Source organism: Trachemys scripta, chromosome 2 (genome assembly GCF_013100865.1).
Source record: "Trachemys scripta elegans isolate TJP31775 chromosome 2, CAS_Tse_1.0, whole genome shotgun sequence".
Taxonomy (NCBI): Eukaryota; Metazoa; Chordata; order Testudines; family Emydidae; genus Trachemys; species Trachemys scripta.
In genome coordinates, this window is record NC_048299.1 from 41,204,500 (window position 1) to 41,225,343 (window position 20,844).

At 42.6% G+C, this 20,844-nt stretch overlaps 1 protein-coding gene across 1 annotated transcript in view; it reads right to left on the reverse strand.

The window, feature by feature from the left end:
• Nucleotides 1-6,644: 6,644 nt before the first annotated feature.
• STEAP4 (STEAP4 metalloreductase) overlaps nt 6,645-20,844 on the reverse strand; it is a 32,292-nt gene continuing 18,092 nt past the window's right edge. Inside the window, exons 2-5 of the mRNA XM_034760388.1 lie at nt 13,710-14,167; nt 11,324-11,851; nt 10,241-10,405; nt 6,645-7,820 (exon numbers count right to left, since the gene is read on the reverse strand). Of these exons, the coding sequence (XP_034616279.1) occupies nt 7,551-7,820; nt 10,241-10,405; nt 11,324-11,851; nt 13,710-14,165 (1,419 nt within the window). The 5' untranslated portion in view covers nt 14,166-14,167 and the 3' untranslated portion in view covers nt 6,645-7,550. The remainder of the gene's footprint in view (nt 7,821-10,240; nt 10,406-11,323; nt 11,852-13,709; nt 14,168-20,844) is intronic.

Consider the following 20,844-nt stretch of genomic DNA (forward strand, 5'->3'; position numbering starts at 1 on the left):
TGATAAATTGGAAAAGTGGTCTGAAATCAACAAGATGAAATTCAATAAAGACAAGTGCAAAGGCCTATACTTAGGAAGGAAAAATCAAATGCACAAATACAAATAATAACTGGCTAGGCAGCAGTACTGCAGAAAAGTATGTGGGAATTATACTGGATTACAAATTGAATATGAGGCAACAATGTGATGCAGTTGTGAAAAAGGTTAATATCATTATGTGGTGTATTAACTGAAGAGATACATGTAAGCCAGGAGGTAACTGTTCTGCTCTTCTCAGCAGTAGTGAGGCCTCAGTTGAAGTATTGTGTCCAGTTTTGGGCACCACACTTTTTAGAAAGATGTAGACAAATTGGAGTCCAGAGGAGAGAAACAAAAAAGATAAGAAATGTAGAAAACGATGTATGAGGAAAGGTTAACATATCTAGTCATGTTTAGTCTTGAGAAAAGAAGACTGGGGGGAAGGAAGACCTGATATCAGCTCTGGGAAGGGGTGTTATAAGGCAGGCTGTGATCAGTTGTTCTCCATGTCCACTGAAGGTAGGACAAGAAGTAATGGGCTTAATCTGCAACAAGGGAGAGTTAGGTTAGATATTAGGAAAAACTTCAGCTGTAAGAATATTTCAGTACTGGAATAGGTTACTCAGGGAGGTTGTGGAATCCAAGTCTTGAAGAATTTTAAAAACAGGCTAGACAAACACCTGTCAGGGATGGTCTAAGTATACTTGGTCCTATCTCAGTGCAATGGGAAGGATTAGGTGATCTCTAAAGGTCCCTTGCAGACCTACTTTTCTATGATTCTCTGATAATAAAACATGAAAATGGGAGACATTTGCTTTCTCTCATATTTTATTAGAGACTCTAATATCATCACAGGTTCTCAAATCTGGATCTAGTTTAGGGTACTTTTTTTTAAGGTTTGGTCCATCCACTGTTATCCTGGACCTCTTCTCCTCCAGTCATTCTCCCTTTTCTCCTAAAAATTACCCTCACTTTTCTGTATTTTATGAAGGTGGTGGCTATCCCTTCCTGATGTCTTTGGGAGTAGTCATCTGGTCATTTTCCCATTTGATTCTTTGGGGACTTAGTAAATAGACCTTCTGCCTTCCCTAAATCCATGGATTTTCTTTGGGAAAAGGCAGGATGGCAGAGGAACTACTTGGTGAACTCTCTGACAAGCTGGATAGAGAGAGAGGGGCAGTTTGTCACTCATGAAAACTGTAGGAAAATAAGGGCACTGTAAAATGCTAAAGGGCAATGGTTTGTCTTGCACCAGTTTTACATAGATGTGACTATTGATTTCAATAGAATTATTCCTGATTTAAATCCATGTAAGTGAGAGGAGACTCAGATATTAAGTTTCAACAAGGTGTGCTTAGAGAGATTGTGTCTGAATGAGCCCCAAGCTAAGCAAACCTGGCGGACTGTGAACACACATGAACTAAAAATGCCAGTTTGGGTTTGCATGCTTCTGATAAGTTACTAGGTTCACACAAACCTGTGGTCAGCACAAGTGATTAATTGTATTTTCAGGGCTCTGTAGTGCTGTGTTTTACAGCAGTAATATTCCTCCTCAGAAATCAATAGTTCAATGGCCCTAGTCTTGTCTGGGGTATCATTTATGTGAAGATGTCTATACCATATCTTTAGGGCAATTCCGGGGCCCCAAAATTGAGAACATTGTTAGACAAGCCATAACTGTGAGATATGTGCTATTTGTCTAACTGATGTAATACCCAAGTGCCTCTTGGGAGTTGTAGATTTCCTTTTAATGAAAGAACTGCTCAGTTTATCAGACAGGATTAGAAACAAGTGGCGGATCAGGGCAAAAGCAAATAAAATGGAAAAAAAGTTGAACTAAAGAAAAGCTTTAAAAAGGAGTGTGTGAAAAAGGAAATGAACAGAGGCTATTGCTTGCATGTTAAAGACTTAATAACATGCTAATTTTAGCAAATAGCAGCAGAGAGGGGTTAAAAATAAGAGGTTTCTGATCAGGGCAGCATGTTAAGAAAAATTGTTCCATCTACCTATTTATACCACTCATCACTCCAGTATCTGGGTTGGTGGGTCTGAAGAAGTCACTGTATTTGGGACAAGGTACACTTTTCTAATTCACCTTGTCTAATAGATAGTGACAATAATGAGGCCCTGAGAAAACCATGACAAGCAGGAGAAGGGGGTTCTTTACAGAAAGACTCCTGAGAAGTCACAACTTGGATTTGGGACGAGAGATTGAGCCTAGAAGCAAGGGTTAGAAAGCTCTGGCCAAGGAATTCAGATGCTAGGAAGAATTTCAGAGATGTCAATTTATAGCCTGCATAAGATCTTGCTTGAGGGTAAAATAGGGTGCAAACTGTGGGACTGGGGGTGTAATTGTAGTGGAACCAAATGTGACTAGTGATCGACCCAGCCAAATTATCTGTAGTCCCAACAGCACTATTATCTGTGTGCCAGCTGCAGTACTGGGTTCTGGTGCATACATGACACCCCAAAATGTCTCAAGCCTCACATACAATTGATGCAATTAAAATGTTTTGAGGTCTTGTTACTAATAGGAAGAGTATTATTTTATTGGTTCCAACAGATATTCCTTAAACATTCCCTAACATTTACTGGTAAAAAGGCAAAAGCAAACCTAAGTCACACCTATTGTTCTGTATGTAGATTTTTTAAAAGATCTTATGCTGATCCCTGTTCGGCAGAATAAAGCATTCCTATGCTATGAAACCCAAACCTGGCTTGTGGTGCTGATCTCCATGTAGTCTGTAAATTTCACCAGTATCCTATTCTTATATTTTAACGATTGCTTAAAGGGCTGCATTTCACATTTTCTAAAGCACCCATTCATTGATTTGGATTTAACAGTGTAGTCAGAAAGCTAATGTGCTGTTACAGTATGGAGTCGTAAGATGGCAGGAGACACTTATGCACACAAAGGCTTTTCTAGGCTTCTGAGAGATGAACAGCACACATCCAATCCAAAATCTATATGCTCTTAATTTAATAACACTTCTAACATACCTGGCATATTTAAAACTCAGCCAGTAATTATATGTACAATGTACAGGTGCTGTTTTACGCAGCTGACCATTATTGTTTTAAAGTTGTTATGGACTAGTTAAAATATGTAAAGATTACTATAGAAAAATAAATATACTTACACATTACGATTTCTGTTAAAGTGTTCTGATAATAAATAGTTAAAATAATTCTGCCCAAGGACAACAGGATATGAAATCATTCCAGCTCAGACAGGAAAAATATGTCCTGTTGGATGGCAGTTCCACCACCGGGGGCCATTGCAAAGACTTGAAAAAACTTTTATAGGAAACATCCCTGGACCATTCCCTATCAGTCAAAGGGCTTTGGATCAATCCTTTAGTGCTGCCTGCACCCACATTACTTTTCACCATCCCCAACACTAAACAAGATGTCATTATTTATTGGGTTGACCACATCAGATTCTGGGGCTTTACTCCTTTAGTCTCATTCCAGCTGGAGTAATGCAAAAGAACTCAGACTAAAGAGAAAATTGCAGACTACAGCTACGAAACATCACAGGACTTGTTTACATGCGGAAAAAGGCCACAGTAGGTAATGTGAGGGAGGTACTCTGCACTAACTCCCCATGTGGACACGCTTACTGACCATTGGGAGTGCCTTTGTGTGCAGTGGTTTAGTGCACTTTGGAAGCACATTAAGTTAAACTACTCAAGTACACTTGTAGCGTGCCGTAAGAACATTCACAGGACGGGGCAGTAAGTTAGGGTGTGAATTTAAAGCATACTAGCAACTCTGGACTAACTTCCTCATATAGACAAACCCTTAGTAAAAATATGTCTCACTTTAAATAAATGGAATCATTTTAGTTCATATACTAGTCACGAAACAAATTTGATATCAATCTTTACAGAAAGGGCCCCCTACCCTCAGTCTCCCCATGAAGCAAAGTGTATATTCCATGGTCTTACTTCATTTGGTGGTACTATTTAGCCCGTGTGATGAAGTGGGAATTTTTTGTAATATTTTAATGCCTATATGCTGCATTGTGACCTAGTGGATGAAAAGGGACTGTTTGTTCCTGGGGCAAGCTAAGACACAGGTGCAAAGGGTGACTCATTTTCTGGAGCCTTAGACCCCATATCAATGGAGCTCTTGAGAAGACAATGTCAAATCCAATTGCCTGGACCTGGACACCTAGGAATCAACAATCCAGAGAGAGCTATGGACTTCAAGCTGCATCTCTCCAGCTTGGAGACAAAGAACTGGGGTGAGGTGGAATTTAAGGGTCAGCTTTGGGAAGCAGTCGGGGGCACATCTAGGAGTCTGACATAGGAAATTAGACAGAGGGACAGACAGAGCTTGAATAATGGGGGCTCACTGCAGCTTCACTGGGCTCTGGCTACCCAGAATGGACTGTTCTATAACCTTCATTTCTCTATGCTAACTGAAGTCTTCCTATGCTGTGTTCCAGTCAGCTAATAAATCCTACTGTTTCACAATGCTGGTGGAGTGTGACTGCAGGTGCTTGTGGAGGTGCATTGTTCCTTAAGACTGTACAAGTCTCCCTCAGGGGCCTGCCTCAGTGGGACTTGCTGAACGGCGCTCATGATGTGAAACAGGAGTGCTGAAGGCTCAGAGATCCAGTCTAAGGAGGCAATGAAGCTGCGCAGTTTACCCTGAAGAAAGAGTGGGGTCCTCCCAGAGACTGTTCCAAAGTTGGGGTTATAGCACTGATCCTGTGGATCTGTGACAGCCCTTACTGAGTATAAAGATTATATGAAATCCTGCAGCTGTAGTTTTGTACTAAGAGGGACTACTTTGCAGTGGGAATTTTGCCTGAGTAAAGACTACAGGATTTGGCCTTGTATTCAGTACCCTGAAACAAAGAACTCTGTACATAGAACCCTGCATAGGCACTGACTACGTGGATGCTTCGGGGCTGGAGCACCCAAGGAGAAAAAATGGTGGGTGCTGAGCACCTACTGGCAGTCGCCCTATCAGGGCTTCCCCCTCCCCCCAGCGCCTCCTGCCCGCCGGTGGCTCCGCCAATCAGCACTTCTCCCTCCCTCCCTGCACCTCCCACCCACCGCAATCAGCTGTTTTGTGGCATGCAGGAGGCTGGGAGGAAGTGGGGAGGAATGAGGATGCGGTGTGCTTGGAGGAGGGGGCGGAATGGGGCAGGAAGAGGGTGGCAGGGGTGGAGCGGGGTTGGAAAGAGGTGGGGTGGGGCCTTCAGGGAAAGGGTGGAGGGGGTGCGGGGTCTGGGGCAAAGCCAGGGGTTGAGCACCCTCTGGCACAATGAAAAGTTGGCGTCTGTGGAACCCTGTTCCCTAAAACAAGGGGCAATGAAGTACACACTATATTTGTATTTGATAAATCAGAGATACTGGACTTTTGTTACTTGGCTGTCATTGATGAAGTTTATACTCTAGCCCAGAGATAATTTTCTAGGAGTTTTACAGTGAAAGGGGAATTCCTGAAACTGCACCTATATTTGCAGAGCTCTTAACAGTAATTTTCTGAAGTTACAAGCAACACAAGCAATTGATCTATCTTGGAAATATTCCTGTTCTGTTAGTCTGAAATAACTCTGTTGACACAGGTGTTACTGAAGGCAGAATTTGCCCCTAGACGGCAAGTTTGTAAGATTTCTACTTATCCATTATTTTGTTATTTTCAGCTTTTCTTCTCCCCACAGCCAGCCACTTTACTCTTGGAGTGTGAGAGGGTTGAATTTTAAGGATAATCTTGTCTGTGTTTTTACTTAGCCGAAAGGACATTGAGCTAGGACTGTGACCTTTGCACTTTCTTCAGTCAATAATTTCTTAACATTAATTTGAAACAACTTTAAATAGACCCTCTATGGACCCCCACCTATCAGTTAAAAGGGGAAAGAAAACTTCTTAATTGCACCAATGGTACATATAGCTTAATACACCTTGAGGTATGAAGTTTGCACCAGTGACTAGTGGCTGTAGTTAGCAGGTGGATAACACTGGTGTTAGACTAGACATAAGGAATCTGGCTGGGCCAGTTACTAGTACATTTGTCTCGTTTATCATTCCACCATCAGTCCTATCCTTTTTTAGGAGTCAAGTACATGCTACGTACTTTTTTCTTTATGGTGGTTGTACTGGAGTAAAATTACTTCCATATTGTGAAGGTTTTAGAAAGTGTCAGATAATGATTGTTTGTTTGTTCTGGCCTGGTTGATAGTACCCATTTGAAATTTCAATTAGTCATTTCATGATTACAAGTACCCATTTGTATGTGTTTATCTTGTCACTGAAACAGTGAGGAGAAGACCGAAGAGTTGGTGAGCAAGTCTGTTCCTGTTAAAACCTATTATTCATTCTTTTCTTTCCCCTCCCACTGCAAAGAGGTCTGGTGGTTTCTCTAGTCACCCCAATTGTAGCACAAAGTCATCATTCACCATCTGCTCCCTGTTTATCAGCAGCATGGTCACTCACAGGTGACTTGGTGGCTAAGCATAAAATCTATAGAACACTTACAGTCCTTCTGCGTTACAGGATCCCCAAAATGACTCTCAGAAATCAATTATTTTAAGGATTTGCTTCATTGTCACTGCAATATGCACAGCATAACTGCTGCTGAGGAACAGTTGGTCATATTGAACCCCAGGATTTTGGAAAGCAAAAGACCTCATCTTTATTGAACTTATAACACAATAAAACAGCATATTACATCAGTGATTATAACTCATTACAAGCATAGACTAAACAAATTTGGCCACAAATTCATATTAAGCAAAATGACTAATTGATTTAACTTGAGAATGCAGCATAATCACAGTCTCCATCACTGGTCTCTCTTCATTTGCACTAGATGGAGAAGCACACATTTGTAACCACCATAACCAAGGTCTGTCTTTTCCTGATACCACTTTCCTTACCAAATGATTTTTGGAAAGTCTCTGTCTTCCCCACTTCCCAGCAGCCTGATGCCTGAGTTTGCAGTAGTCCAGTGGGACCACTGGCCCAACCACTTCCAACAATAAAATTTCTGTACACAAATCAAACAAACCTTGGCCCGTTATCTTTCAGGTATACATAGGGTGTAGCTATAGACCTCTACTGAAACAGAGGTTAATGGAGAGCAAGCAAAGCCATCAAAGAGCTGAGCTCCTCTTTGCCTATGGTCCAGGCAGGGCCAGCCTAACAATTGGTGGTGCCCTATCCAGAGTGGGATTCCATACTAATAGAAGGAGGGAAATCAGGCAGAGTTTCTTCCCGCTGTCTTGATGCCAGGAGAGTGGGAAGGGGCAGACTAGCGGTGAGTTTATAGTATGAATGAGAGGGAGATGAAGCCAGCTCATGGGTCACAGAGCATTCCCAGTGGCTTCTGGCTTTATTTGTGTTTAAGATTGGCCCTGGGTCATTTTTTCTATCGATAAATTGCTCAGGCCTGGCAAAGTTTCCTCCTTTTTGCCTTTTCCTGTACATAAAACTGGGAAAGGACATTACTTTAATATAAAAGTTTAAATTTTTGAGACATTGCAATGATATACAGATTGGGTGTTTACTACGTGATTATACTGCTGACTTGCTATCATTGTAGTATGATTGTTTTGAACCTTTGGAGTTCCTCTCCCAGCCCTGTCGAATTTGTGTGAGTGGTCGGTCTATACACGGGAATATCAGAACAAATTTAATGACCAGGACAATGCACGGAACAATGAGAGAAAGCATATATGCTGCAGGAAGATACCATCTATACATTGAAGGGTACAAGAATCTCTTCCCACCGTAGACCAGTGTATGTGCAGTGCACAAAATCAGTGTCACGTATCCCAGTTTGGACTATTGGGAGAGAAAAAAAGAGCATCGGTTAAGATTGTAAAATAAACTTTACAGTAAATACTATTTATAAACTATATAAACTATTGGGATATAACCAAAATTGGAAATGAACTGAGACTGTTTAGGTGAAATTGATTTATATTCTTAACCAAAGCTTTTTACTTCTCAAAATGTTTGCTTGGCAATTCTGATAATTTTTACCAGGTCACACCTACGTCCATCTGGTTGTAATTTTCATGAAAATTGGTGAAAATTAATCCAGAAGCCCTAGCTCTTTAGAGGCCATAGTGATAGTCCAACAAGAGTTTTCATATCATTTGGGTTTCTTCAATACACCAAAGCTTTCTTGACAGTAGACTCCCCACCCCCAGCCCCCGTAGCCCAGAATGGGTGCATTGAAGCCAACCAGTGGCTGCAATGCTTCCTATGAACCAAGTGCTAACAGTTATCAGTGTTGCACTGTCACCAGGGTTGTACTCTTTATACCCACATGATATTATGTGCCATGGGTTTACCAGTTTTGCTTGCACATGAGCTGGACCTTAGAACAGGTGACTCACTAGAGGAAAGGCAGGCTCCCTATAGGTGTCCAACATGGAGTGGGGAGGCAGGATTTGTAGCAGCAGGGATGGCTGTTAATGCAGCCAAACAAGCTGTGACATGCCCCACTGGCTCTCTGATATCTGGTGAGGTAGGACTAGCAGTGTGGATGGCCCACATCTTTGGGACGAGCAGTGTCAGGACGAGTGAGCAATAGGGGTAGATAATGCGGTCAAGTGCCAGATGAGTGCCATTGACAGACTTACAGAATTCAAACACAGAGAGCGGGAAAGGGTCAAAGATGGAGTAGAGGCATAAAGGGGCTGAAGAGGAGGAAGAGGAGGCAGAAAGAACAAGTGCACATGAGCAGAGGCAATTTCAGCCTGGCTAAGGTTGGCACTTGATGGCATTATACAAAATAAAATGTTGATACTTTGTGCTCAAAAAAGTTCTCCATTGCTGACCACCTCAGTGGACTAACCATTTTACAATTTATATAATGAAACCGTTTTGTAGCCTTAAATTCTTTTCCATAAATGGAGCATAAACTTCTCATCTGACTAGGATGCTATAAAGGTGCAGGCAGTCGATAAGCACCCCTTTGCAGCCCAGCGTGACGCTGCTGGAGTGCCCCACCTAGATTGCCCCCAGCAGAGCAGCAGTAGATTTCAGTTTAACAGCCCAGGCAAGAAGAAGCAAACATTTTTTTTAAACAAAATACCATATCCCCTTTTAAAAAGGCTTCAGCCCAGGAACCATTACAACAAATAGCTCGTCAGGCCCTGGTTCAAGCTGCCCAAATTCCACACCCCAAGTCTCTGAATCAGTTCCAAGTCTCTCTCCTAGTGCCTATAAGAGCAACTGTCATTCACTTCAGCCTACCTGACACCCTGTGCTTCCTGTTCCTTTTATAAAACTCAACCCTGCCAGGGCCTCTTTGATTATTCCCAGGCTTTCGGCTCCAGCCTGTCCCCTTAAAGGAACAGTACCTTTTAATCACACACTGCATTCCTTTACAGATGTACAATAGCACCAGTACTACTACAAATATGTAAGTCTGGATTTTCAAACCCCGGGACCTATGATGTCCAATTGCTGTGTTTGAAAATGAGGTAAATGCGGCAATGAAATATGAGCTAACTCTCTCATCCTCACCCATATGAACATATTTTTGGCTAATACTTCTGATTTTCAGCCAATCTCTTGTTCTGGGGGATGGGGCATGTTTTGCACAATTCCTTTTAAGAGATGCTTATGGTCTCACAAAGATGAGGAGGGAAGGCTGTGTTGCTTATATGGAGAGTCTAAAGAAAAGCTACCTCCTGCCAGACAGAGTGCATCATTTTATGACAATCACTTAGAAAATCACCACATTTTTCCAGTGTTGAGAGGAGGAAATGGATTGTTAATATTGACTTTTCATTTACGAAACGTCAAAAAGTGGCAGTATAGTTGCTTGTATGTTATCTGAATATTGTTGGCACTTCACAGTGACAATAACTGTCAATTTATTTAACGCAGTGAATTTCCAGACTAATGCTAACTGAAATTTCAACCTGGAATAAATACTTTGAGTCAAAATAATTAGTGAAAGAACATGGGTTTTTAATCAGTGGCTGAATATTTCAGGGGTTTACTGAATGTAACTGATCACTCTGTTTTGTATAACCATCTTCTGAAAGCAACAAATTTGTCATTGCAACTTCTCATTTGTTGTTTGGAAGTTCAGGGTTTATTTTTACTTTATGTAAGTGGTGACCGCAGTGCCACCATCATGAGCTACCAGGGAAACATGAAAGTTGACAGAAGAGTGCAGGGAATATAGCAGAGAGAAAGGACACGAACTTAGTTTTTTAGTTGAAAGAAGGTATATTTCTCACCTGTACAAATCGAAATTCTCTCCAGTTGACGCTGTTGCTGACAGAGGGCAAGGAAGTTATTCCCAGCAAGACAAACAGAAAAAATCCCAGGATGCCTAAAGCCACGTAAGAGTCACTAATCCAGCCGTTAGTGTTGTTAAATGGATCTGTTCTGTTGTCCTTTATCTGAAGAAAAATATCACATATACTTTAATAGTGCAGTAGCTGCATCTCCAATGGACAGAAAAATGCCCTTTAACATGAGGTTTCCTTTAAGGTGAACTGAAAAGGTTTTTGTAAATAGATTAAAACAATCTGAAACAGCAGACCAGCTTGTCTCCTGAACAGAGCGGGGTGTTCTGAACTGCCAGCATGCAGGGCCTTCCATAGCATGTGCCACGCAGAGGCAGCAGATACAGTGTTGCATACAGCCATGGCTGGTGCTTCCATTTAGGCGACCTAGGCGGTCGCCTAGGGCAGCAGGATTTGGGAGGCGGCATTTTGCCGTCCTTGGCGGCAATTCTGCGGCGGGGGGTCCTTCTGCGCTCCGGGTCTTCGGCGGCAGTTCTGCAGCGGGTCCTTCACTCACTCCAGGACCCACCGCCGAAGTGCCCCGAAGACCGGGAGCGCGGAAGGACCCCTGCCTAGGGCGGCAAAAACCCTGGCGCTGCTCCTGCCTACAGCCTTAGTGTAGCATTAATAAAGCTTTGTAACGTGAGCATACATTTTGATGACTGCGGGAATGTGGTTATTTTTAAAAATAAGGCCTGGCTTTCTGCATGTCAGTAAATGTGCCACCCTCAAAGAGATATGCAGAAATATGGAACATGTACCTCAAAATTATTTATAATTAATATTTTTCTGCACCTGTTGTTAACCACTACACTAGCCAGAAGGAAGATTGAGATCAGAAGTCCCCCATTTAACCACAGCACCAGTGATCTTTGGAAATACAGATGTCTAGAGGAAACACCAACCATACAAAGAAATTCAATAGCATAAAATCAATACAAATATGACTTTTGACATGAAATTCTGAAACTCAACCTACAAAACAGTAGCATACATAAGTGGGGTTGGGGGGAGCAATGAACAGAAACTTACCTGAGAGATGACGTAACCATTTAATTTCCATCTTACATAATAGCGAATAGGGATAACAAGCGTATACAAAACATGTAGAAAAGCAAAAACCAAGGCTACTAATCCAAGCTGTTTCCTACAAAGCATCCATTTGTCCAGCCAGTCTGGGAAACGACTGTATTTTGTACCTCTGTGTAACTGGAGAATTGCAGCAATTATGCCGGGAAGGTAAACCAAAGCAAGAAGGATGAGTGCCACTATGGGGCAGACCCGATTTGGAATGCTAATTGCAATAAAAAATGATAAGTCTTTGTTTTCATGTATGTAGGGGTAGATTACATCACGAATCAAACTGTAGAAGAAAAAAAATGCGCTTAGGCCAATAGCCAAGTAGATGGGAAACTTCCACATTGGAAAGAGTTGCAGTGGGTAATTTTCTATCTCTTTGGCTGCCAAGAGAGAGCCTTGATCCAATGGTGTAAGACCAAGAGTCCGAACAATATCCATCACCATTTGTTTGGCTTTGTTGTCATCTCCACAGACAAACACCTGCAACAAAAAGAATGGGCTTTATTTTGACAAATCTTTGGGACAGTCTTTACTATTGACCTGTATGGGTATAAAATAAGACCTTAAAGTTGATTGTATTTCCAAACTTTCTAGAAATCATTGGCTTTCTTGCTAGTCTTTGATGCAAGGGTCAAACAATAACATGCTCCGCTACTGAGAATCAGAATCAGAAGTAAAACCTTTTCATTGGGGAGGTGGAAGGTTTAAAGTGAAACAATCATATATATGAAAATAGTAAAATATAATACACTTAACAATGATATTTAGCTCGAACTGTTGGATTTTAGCACACGCTTTGGAAGACAACTCTGTCAAGCAATTTATAAACACAATTGCATCTTACTGGTAAAGGGTTCTCGGGGATTTTATATAAATGGTCACAATTTTCCATTTTTGCACCACACATATAAAGCAGGGATTCCCAAGGGTCCCAGAGCAATCAGGATACAGGTAATAGGAATATAGATCACCTGTCATTAAAATAAATATTTCTCTTCAAGGATTCTGAGAACAATGTAGAGGGAGCCTCTCTCATATGGGTATGCAGGGTAATAGAAAAGTGTACCCTCACCAGCCAATTACCATGTGCACAGGGCAGCCAGAAGGATGGTGGGAGGGAGGAGGGTGTTTTGGGAAAGACGATACTCATCTTGGAGTCTGGAGAAAAAAAGCAACCTGCTCTCATTCAGACCCACAATAATGGGGATTTTTGGAGCTTCTGACCATAGTGCAGCCTGAAGGGAGCTATATCTGTGCAGAGATCAGCCTGGACAGGAGTACAAGGCACCAAATCCTTGGCTCTGCCCTAGCAGCACAAAGCAGGTTTAATGATGGCTTAAGTGACCAGTTGAGACAGCACACGGCGTAAGGGAACTCTGATGGTTCCTGGCTGCCAGAGCAGTCCCTTGGGGACAGTTGCACCTGGAGCAGCTTAAAGTAACCCCTGAAGTTGCAATAAGCTGTTTCTCAGGCCTAGCCCAGCACACAATGGACCAAGGGTCAGAGAACCATGAAGACGGCTAACAAACTTCATAGTTCCTCCAGCCATCCCAAGCTGCCTAAGTATCAGAATCTCCATGCCCTTCTTGCTCCCTGCCCATCCCCACAACACTTCTGAACTCTGGATAAGTCCAATCTTGCTTCTGAATTCTGTGGGAAGGGACATATCTGCTTCCACGCTTATCCACTACCTGAAAGTAGCCAGAATGGAAGTGTGATTTACACAACTTGATATTTCTTCTCCACCCTACATTCCTTTCTGTCTCAGTTCTCCTCCTGCTTTGTCCAAGTTCCCTCATTATGCTTCTTCCTCTCTTCTTTCCCTCTTCTCTTGATTCTTTGGCTCTTTCTTCTCAATTCCTTTCCTTAGTCTTTCCTATCTTCAGCTTCCTACAACCCTCATTTCATCCTGGTCGTCTCCCTCTTTTTGAAGTTGCTCTTGCTTACTTTTGTAACTTACAAACATTTTTAGATGATTTTAAAATCCTCCCAACACTGTAGATACATAACAGCAGTTCCCTTCTCTGATCTCTGTTAACATCTTCCTGCAGTTTGGGGGTGAGGGACAGGTGCTTAACGATCAAAAGACAGGGAAAATCAATGTTTTTTAAATGTTGGGGATAGAGATTTATTTCTAGGCTAAGATCAAACAATCATATTTGAGCATGAAAGGATTTTTTTTAGCTTAGTTATTTGACTGAACACAGGGGATCATAATGAAAGTTGCATCTGAACCTTGCCTGATACTTTTCTCCTTATTTACATCTGTATTTTGCTGTACTGTTCAGAGATTGCCATATGATATAATTTACAAGAAGCTCTTGTTCTTTCATCTTACCTGTCTGCTTGCATCCAACGTGCCTGACTGCAAGGCCCATGCTGACACGGTGTTAAATGCTTTCACTACCTTAGCGCCTGGCACCAGCTGAGCAAGGTATTCAGCATTGGATTCAGGATATTGGTTTATTTGGAGGTTGTTGCTTACATCCACCAATACTTTTCCATGGAGAACTTCAGTTAACTCTGTGAGGAAGTTGTAATGTTGTCTCTGAATTGCTACAATAATAATGTCAGCCTTCTGCGCAGCTTCTCCATGGCTCAGCACCTCTGTGCCTTTGGGAATCAGACTGGAAGTCTGTGCATTTCGGCTTCCGAACACTATGGAGTAGCCACACTGGAGCATTTTATACCCCAGAGATCTTCCAAAATCTCCTGTTCCAAAAATACACACAGTCTCTTTTTTATTAGGAGAGTTTTCAGCAAGAGGGATCATGTTGGAAGAATTTTTCTCCATATCTAAAAAACAGTAATAGGGAAAAACAAAACAGGAATACTTTGAAAAGGACAAACTAGCATGGTGCTTTGATTATACCAAAATGTATATTAACGTTCTCTTTGTTTCTTGGACCATTTAGCAGGAAAGTCTAACAATTAACACACATTGTCAGAGGGCTTACTGTGCCATTTTATCAAGAAAAGTAAAGTTAATTTTTCTCCATGGGCTTATAGCGCCCTACCTTTCCCTCAGCTGATAGATGCAGACCCTACATGTAGAAGAACTGTTTCAGTTCTCTTCTCTGAGGGGAAAAGGGGGAGAAGGGGCAGGATATAGAGAGAAGAAGGAATAGTATTTGCCCCATGTTTCTGGGTCATTTCTGCTTACCTTGTTGACAGAAATAAGTTAAAGGGGAACTTACCAAGAGAAATCAGAACCTGGAGGCTCTTTGCAGGAAAACTCAAAGAAAAGACTTCACAAAAGGAGCAAGCTGGGAACTCACCTGCCCTACTCAGTGTTTTATTGTTATTGCTCTTCAATGCCAATGTGTTTTATTAGGAAAGAACCCCAGGAGAAGAGACTACGGAGGTACTGGGCTACTAGAGTGTATTTCCTTTACTTATAATGATTCTATTATAAGCAATGTATAACTATTGATCTAGTAGGTACTTATATGACCCATTTCACTGTAATATCTAAGTGCCTCACAATCTTTTTTATCTTTATTTTTTATTTGCATTGTGGTATCACCTAGGATCCCTAGTGACCAGGACCCTACTGAGTTAGATGTTGTACAAATACAGGACAAAAAGACAGTCCTTGCCCCAAAGAGCTTACAGTCTATGTATCCTCTCAACACCCCTGTGAGATAGGAAAGGCTTATTATTCTCATTTTACTGATGGTGGACTGAGGCGCAGAGAGACAAAGTGAATTGCCCAAGGTCATGCAAGAAGTCTATGGCAGTGCAGGGAATTGACGCCAGGTCTCCTGAGTCCCTGGTAGAGTCCTAACACACCACCGTCCTTTCTCTATGAATCTATACATATTATACAAAGGAAACCTATTCAAAGGGACCCATAAGTAGAAAGTTCTAAGAAGCTACTATTTGTATGCTCTGTCATGTGATACTACATTGTGCTTCCTTTGGACATGTTTAAAAATCACTCTATGCTCGGTATGCTGATGTCCTGGGAGACTGCGATGGGGTGTGTACCCCACAGGCCCTGAAAGGGTTAATGTGAGCCTGAGAGGTCAGTTATGGTACCTGGCTGCACTTGGAAGGAGAGCCAGGCTTAATGGATCATGAAGCCCAGCTGGACAGGAGCAGGCTGGTTAGCATAAAGCCGGGAAGATGAGAGCAGAAGAGGGCTAAATGGGGGGGGAGTCTTCAGTCACTCTCTGGGTACAGAGAGGTGGTGAAGAGGACACCCAGGGGGGAGAATAAGCCCTTAATCCTAGCCCTGGAAGAAAGGTCTACCCAGAGAAGTTACGAGGAAGAAAGCCTGAGAGAGGCTGGATTGGAAGAAGTCCAGGGAAACAGCAGCAAGGAGTGGGACTGCACAGACCATAGCTGCTGGTTATACTGTTCCTGTTCCTGTACCCGGAACCCAGTGTAGAAGGAGGGCCTAGGTTCCCCTACCAGCCACTGGGAACATGGCACGGGACCTGGCGATGTGAAACGGAAGACTGTCTGAGGTGGCATCTGGACAGCTTGTCTGATGGGACTTTGTTACCTTGAAAGGGGAGGACTATACAGTGACCGGCTGGAGGGACAAGTCACCAAGAGGGAGTATCCTGAGTCACAGAGAGAAAGAGGGGCCACAATATGAGCAACTGACAGAAGGGGTTACAAGACACGGTGAAAGCTAATTCCCAGATACCGCTAAGGAGGTGCAACTGTGATGAGTGAACCCCTTTACATAGACGCAAATGAGAGGAAGGCTGTATAATTCCCTCTTATGGATATTCTTATATTTCAAAGCAGAATAGCAGCATCTGTAATACTGATTAATTTCTCAGAGCCACTGCATAGTAAGATGCAACATTCCTTTTTTTAACATATTCTGTACTATAAACTGGAGGATTGACCTTGTTCGAAATATGGCAGTATCCCGTTCAAATCTTCCAGGGCCTCCAAGCTTAAGAAGTCAGAAAGCTGTCACTGAGTGAACTGTGTGGCAGTCATGTCCTCTCCTAACTGAGATTTGAATGGAAATCAAATGGCTGTTTCTATGTGACGTGCAGAATTAATTAATATTATAAACATTTTATTCATGAAAGCTACAGCAATAAGAACCAAATCTACAAAGTATCTCCAGTGTTCTTTAAAACAGAACACCAAACATTTAATTCGCCAATGATTGTTTGGGGCTAAGCACTTGCCCAAATGATTCAGCAAGCAATGTTCTGACCTCTAGAGACCTTAAATATTGTTTTCTGTTTATATGCCTCCAATTACAGGCCAAGCACTCACAAAACTAAATGTTCCTCTTGTAGGCCTTGCCATATGATTCTTGAGAACTGGAGAAGGAGGGATTACATAACTGAATTCACCCACATCTGAAACACAGGACAGGTAACATAGTCTTTTACAACTCTTCAGGGTGACAGTAATCACATTTGGGCGGCTATGGCATAGTATAGTGGTAATAAACTGTTTTGTAGGAACAGAAAGTATAAGAGGTATTTATAGGCTTATAAACATTGCACTGGCTTGTGTCAGAGAGCAATGATGATTAAATGACTGTATTTCTGGGCCCATCCTGCTCCTAATGAAGTCAATGGGAATTCTGTCTTTCACTTCAGTGGCGGCAAGCTCAGGTCCCAAAAATGCCTTTAAGGAAGGCTGTCTGTATGCCTTTTGCTCTATAGCACACTGGGCTCTTCTCTCTTTCATCCCTTTCTAGAACTCTCCATTCCTCTTCCCCTAGAGAGAAGTCTGCAGAATTTTTTTTTTCTTTGCTCTACTATTTAGGGCCCTATCCAACAAGGTGCTGACAGCCTCCTATAGGGTTCTGAGCATCTTCAGTTCCTAGTTAAGCTGAAGTTGAGGTTGCTCAGTACCTTGTAGGATTGGGCCCTTAGAGCTGATAGGCCAAATTTTGCTGGCCTCACTCTCACAACTAGTCCCATGTCATGCAGTGAGGCATGAATAAAGTAAGGAGAATTCAGCCTTGTTTGTTAGGAAATACTGGGTGTCAGACATAATGAAAGATGATGGTGCTTATTATCATCACCGTAGTGATTTGATGGCACACAAATACCAGAGATAAATTAGTCAGTAGTTAATGTCTTCATAGATATTGTACATTGTTAAATCTTATTTGATAACTTTGTGTAGTTTAACATTTGTTCCTGCAACACATAATCCAAGAATACAGCACTGTACTAAGTGATATGGAAAAAGTTGGCTTTGAAGCTACAAGCCATCTGTAACTTGCCTAGTTACAAGAACAAATATGGAAATGAAATGAGTTGACTTCCATCTAACCCCTTTTCAGTCCTATTATTCCCTCAAGCTTTTTGGCAAAATTTAGTAAAATTTCCACCTGTTGCTGAATTGGCTTGATTTTTTTTTCTAGACTGAGGTTTACGCAGGGGTGAAAGTAAGATAAATTACTTACCAGTACAGGGGCCCGGCTCTGGGCCCCTGGAAGGGGTGGGGCCTTGGATGAAAGGGGCGGGGCTGAGGGTCAGACTCCCCCAGTCAGCCTTTCCATGCTGCCCAGCCCGTGCTGCCCAGGGCTCTGGTGACGATTTAAAGGGCCCGGGGCTCTGGCTGCTGCCACGGTGGAGGTGGCTGGGAGCCCCAGGCCCTTTTAAATCACCGGGCCCTGGGGCAGCTGCCCCTTTGGCCCCCTCACTCCCTGTCAGTGGCCCTGCCGGTAGGCTGCCTACCCATTGACGCCCCTGGATGGGGGGCAGGGAGGAAGGAGGAGCGATGTTAAAGCGCTGCCGTAGGCCGATACCGGTGGCCACTTCTTACCGGTATGCCAGACAGGCCTGTACTGGCCTACTTTCACCTCTGGGTTTATGATTTGTAATGAATCTTCTGTGATAAGTTCACAGGGTAAGTCATCTGGGTATCTCAAAACCTCAGAAACCTACAGGCAATGATGATTTTGTTCTGAGTTTTGGCTTTCCTATGTGCATTTGGTTCAAAATTAAAACTCAGGCTGCAACTCAATGGGTATGAATGTGTGAAAATCAAAACTAACAAGTGTCTGACAGAATCCATGACAAAAAGATCCTAGTGAGTTTCCCACAGCTTTAGTTGTAATTCCTACTAATATACTTTACTACATCAGTTGATGTATTTTAATACAACATCAATATAAAGGACTGTACATGAAGAATAACATCTTGCAGCTCAGGGTTCAATCCCGTGAGGTGTATGAAAACAGATCTGATAAAGCACAGCTTTAGGCATATGCTTTGCTTTAAGCATGACTTAATGGGACAATTCACATGATCAAAGTTGAGCACATAGTATCATAGAATTATCGGACTGGAAGGGACCTCGAGAGGTCATCTAGTCCAGTCCCCTGCACTCATGGCAGGACTAAATAATATCTAGACCAGTGGTTCCCAAACTTTTCGGCATCACGCCCCCTTTTTAATTTTTGAGAAACCCTCATGCCCCCCACCTCTCCTTTACCCTCCTCCCCCCCCCCCGATCCCTGTCCCCTGACTGCCCCCTCCCAGGACCCCCCGTCCCTAACCGCTCCCCGGGACCCCGCTCCCTATCCAACCCCCCCGGTCCCTGTCTCTTGACCACCACCCCCAGAACCTCTGCCCCATCCAACTGCTCCCTCTCCCCTGACTGCCCCCCGAGACCTCCTGCCCCTTATCCAACCCCCCTCCCCTCGCTTCCTGCCCCCTTACCAGGCTGCTCAGAGCAGCAGGACTGGCTTATTGGAAAGCCTGGGAGTGGGCGTGCCTGCAGGAGAGGGGGGACAGGAGGGGAGGGAACAGGGGCTAGCCTCCTCGGCTGGGAGCTCAAGGGCCAGGCAGCCTCGCGCCTCCCTTGGAATTTCTTCACGCCCCCCCGGAGGGCACACCCCCCAGTTTGGGAACCTATGATCTAGATTCCTGACATGTGTTTGTGTAACCTGCTCTTAAAAATCTCCAATGATGGAGATTCCACAATCTCTGTAGGCAATTTATTCCAGTGCTTAACGGCCCTGAAAGTTAGGAAGTTTTTCCTAATAGCCAACCTAAACCTCCCTTGCTGCAATTTAAGCCCATTGCTTCTTGTCCTATCCTCAGAAGTTAAGAAAAACAATTCTTCTCCCTCCTCCTTGTAACAACCTTTTATGTACCTTGAAAACTGTTATCATGCCCCCTCTCTGTCTTCTTTTTTCCAGACTAAGAAAACCCAGTTTTTTCAATCTTCCATCATAAGTCATGTTTTCTAGACCTTTAATCATGTTTGTTGCTCTTCTCTGGACTTTCTCCAATTTGTCCACATCTTTCCTGAAATGTGGTGCTCAGAACTGGCCACAATACTCCAGTTGAGGCCTAATCAGCATGGAGTAAAGTGGAAGAAGTACTTCTTGTGTCTTGCTTACAACACTCCTGCTAATACATCCCGGAATAATGTTTGTTTTTTTCTCAACAGTGTTACACTGTTGACTCATATTTAGCTTGTGGTCCACTATAACCCCCAGTTCCCTTTCTGCAGTACTCCTTCCTAGGCAGTCATGTCCCATTTTGTATGTGTAAAACTGATTGTTCCTTGCTTAAGTGCCTTGCTGGATGAGGGCTGGAATGCTCAGTACCTTCCAGGACCAAGCCCCAGGACTTTGGACTGGGTTCAATTCTCACCTCTATCACAGATTTCCTGTGTGATCATGGCCATGTGATCACTTAAACTTTCTGTGGCTCAATTCCCAGGCTGTCATATGGGAATATAATACTTCCTTTGTCTGTCTTGTCTATTAGACTGTAAATTTTTAAAGGCAGAGTCTGTCTCATGCTGCATGTGTGCACAGCACCTGGCACAATCTGATGCTGATCTTTGTTGGAGCTTGTAGATGCTGTTGTAATTAGCTAAAAAAAACAAAACAAAAAAACCTAAGTGCTGATGAACATAAAGTCTTACACTAGTGTTTAAGGGAATATTAATGCTGAAATAGCACATTACTGAATCTTTCAAAATATCCATAATTAATATCCAGTTAATGACACAGGTTTCATCCTACCACTTATTCCAAAAATGGATAGAAAAAATTAATATGCACTTTAAATTTAGCCTTCTTTTGAACAATTCTGGAGTTGTGTGGTTTGGAAATATGCATATTTGATTACTCTTTCAATTAAAATGAGTTGCAGCCTTATGAAATAGCTTCAGCAAAGTGGGAAGCTATGAAAAATAAATCACATGGAAACAGATTTAGTTACTTCCCTCTAAATGTTATTCATTAAGATATATTACAAATAAATAAATACATAAATAAATAAAAAATGGGCACTAAATTACAGATATTTTATCAGAGATTTCTGTTACACTGTGACCTAATGCTAAATAGCTCATGCTACAAAGTAGTTATCATGCTGTTCTGGTTCTATAGCAGTGATGCTCAGATCTCAGTGGTTCAGGAGCCAAATTAGCAATCAACATTACCCAAAAGAGCCACAGGAGTGCAAAGTCATTGTTTCATTTATTCTCACAGCAAAATGACTGACCAAGTGTTG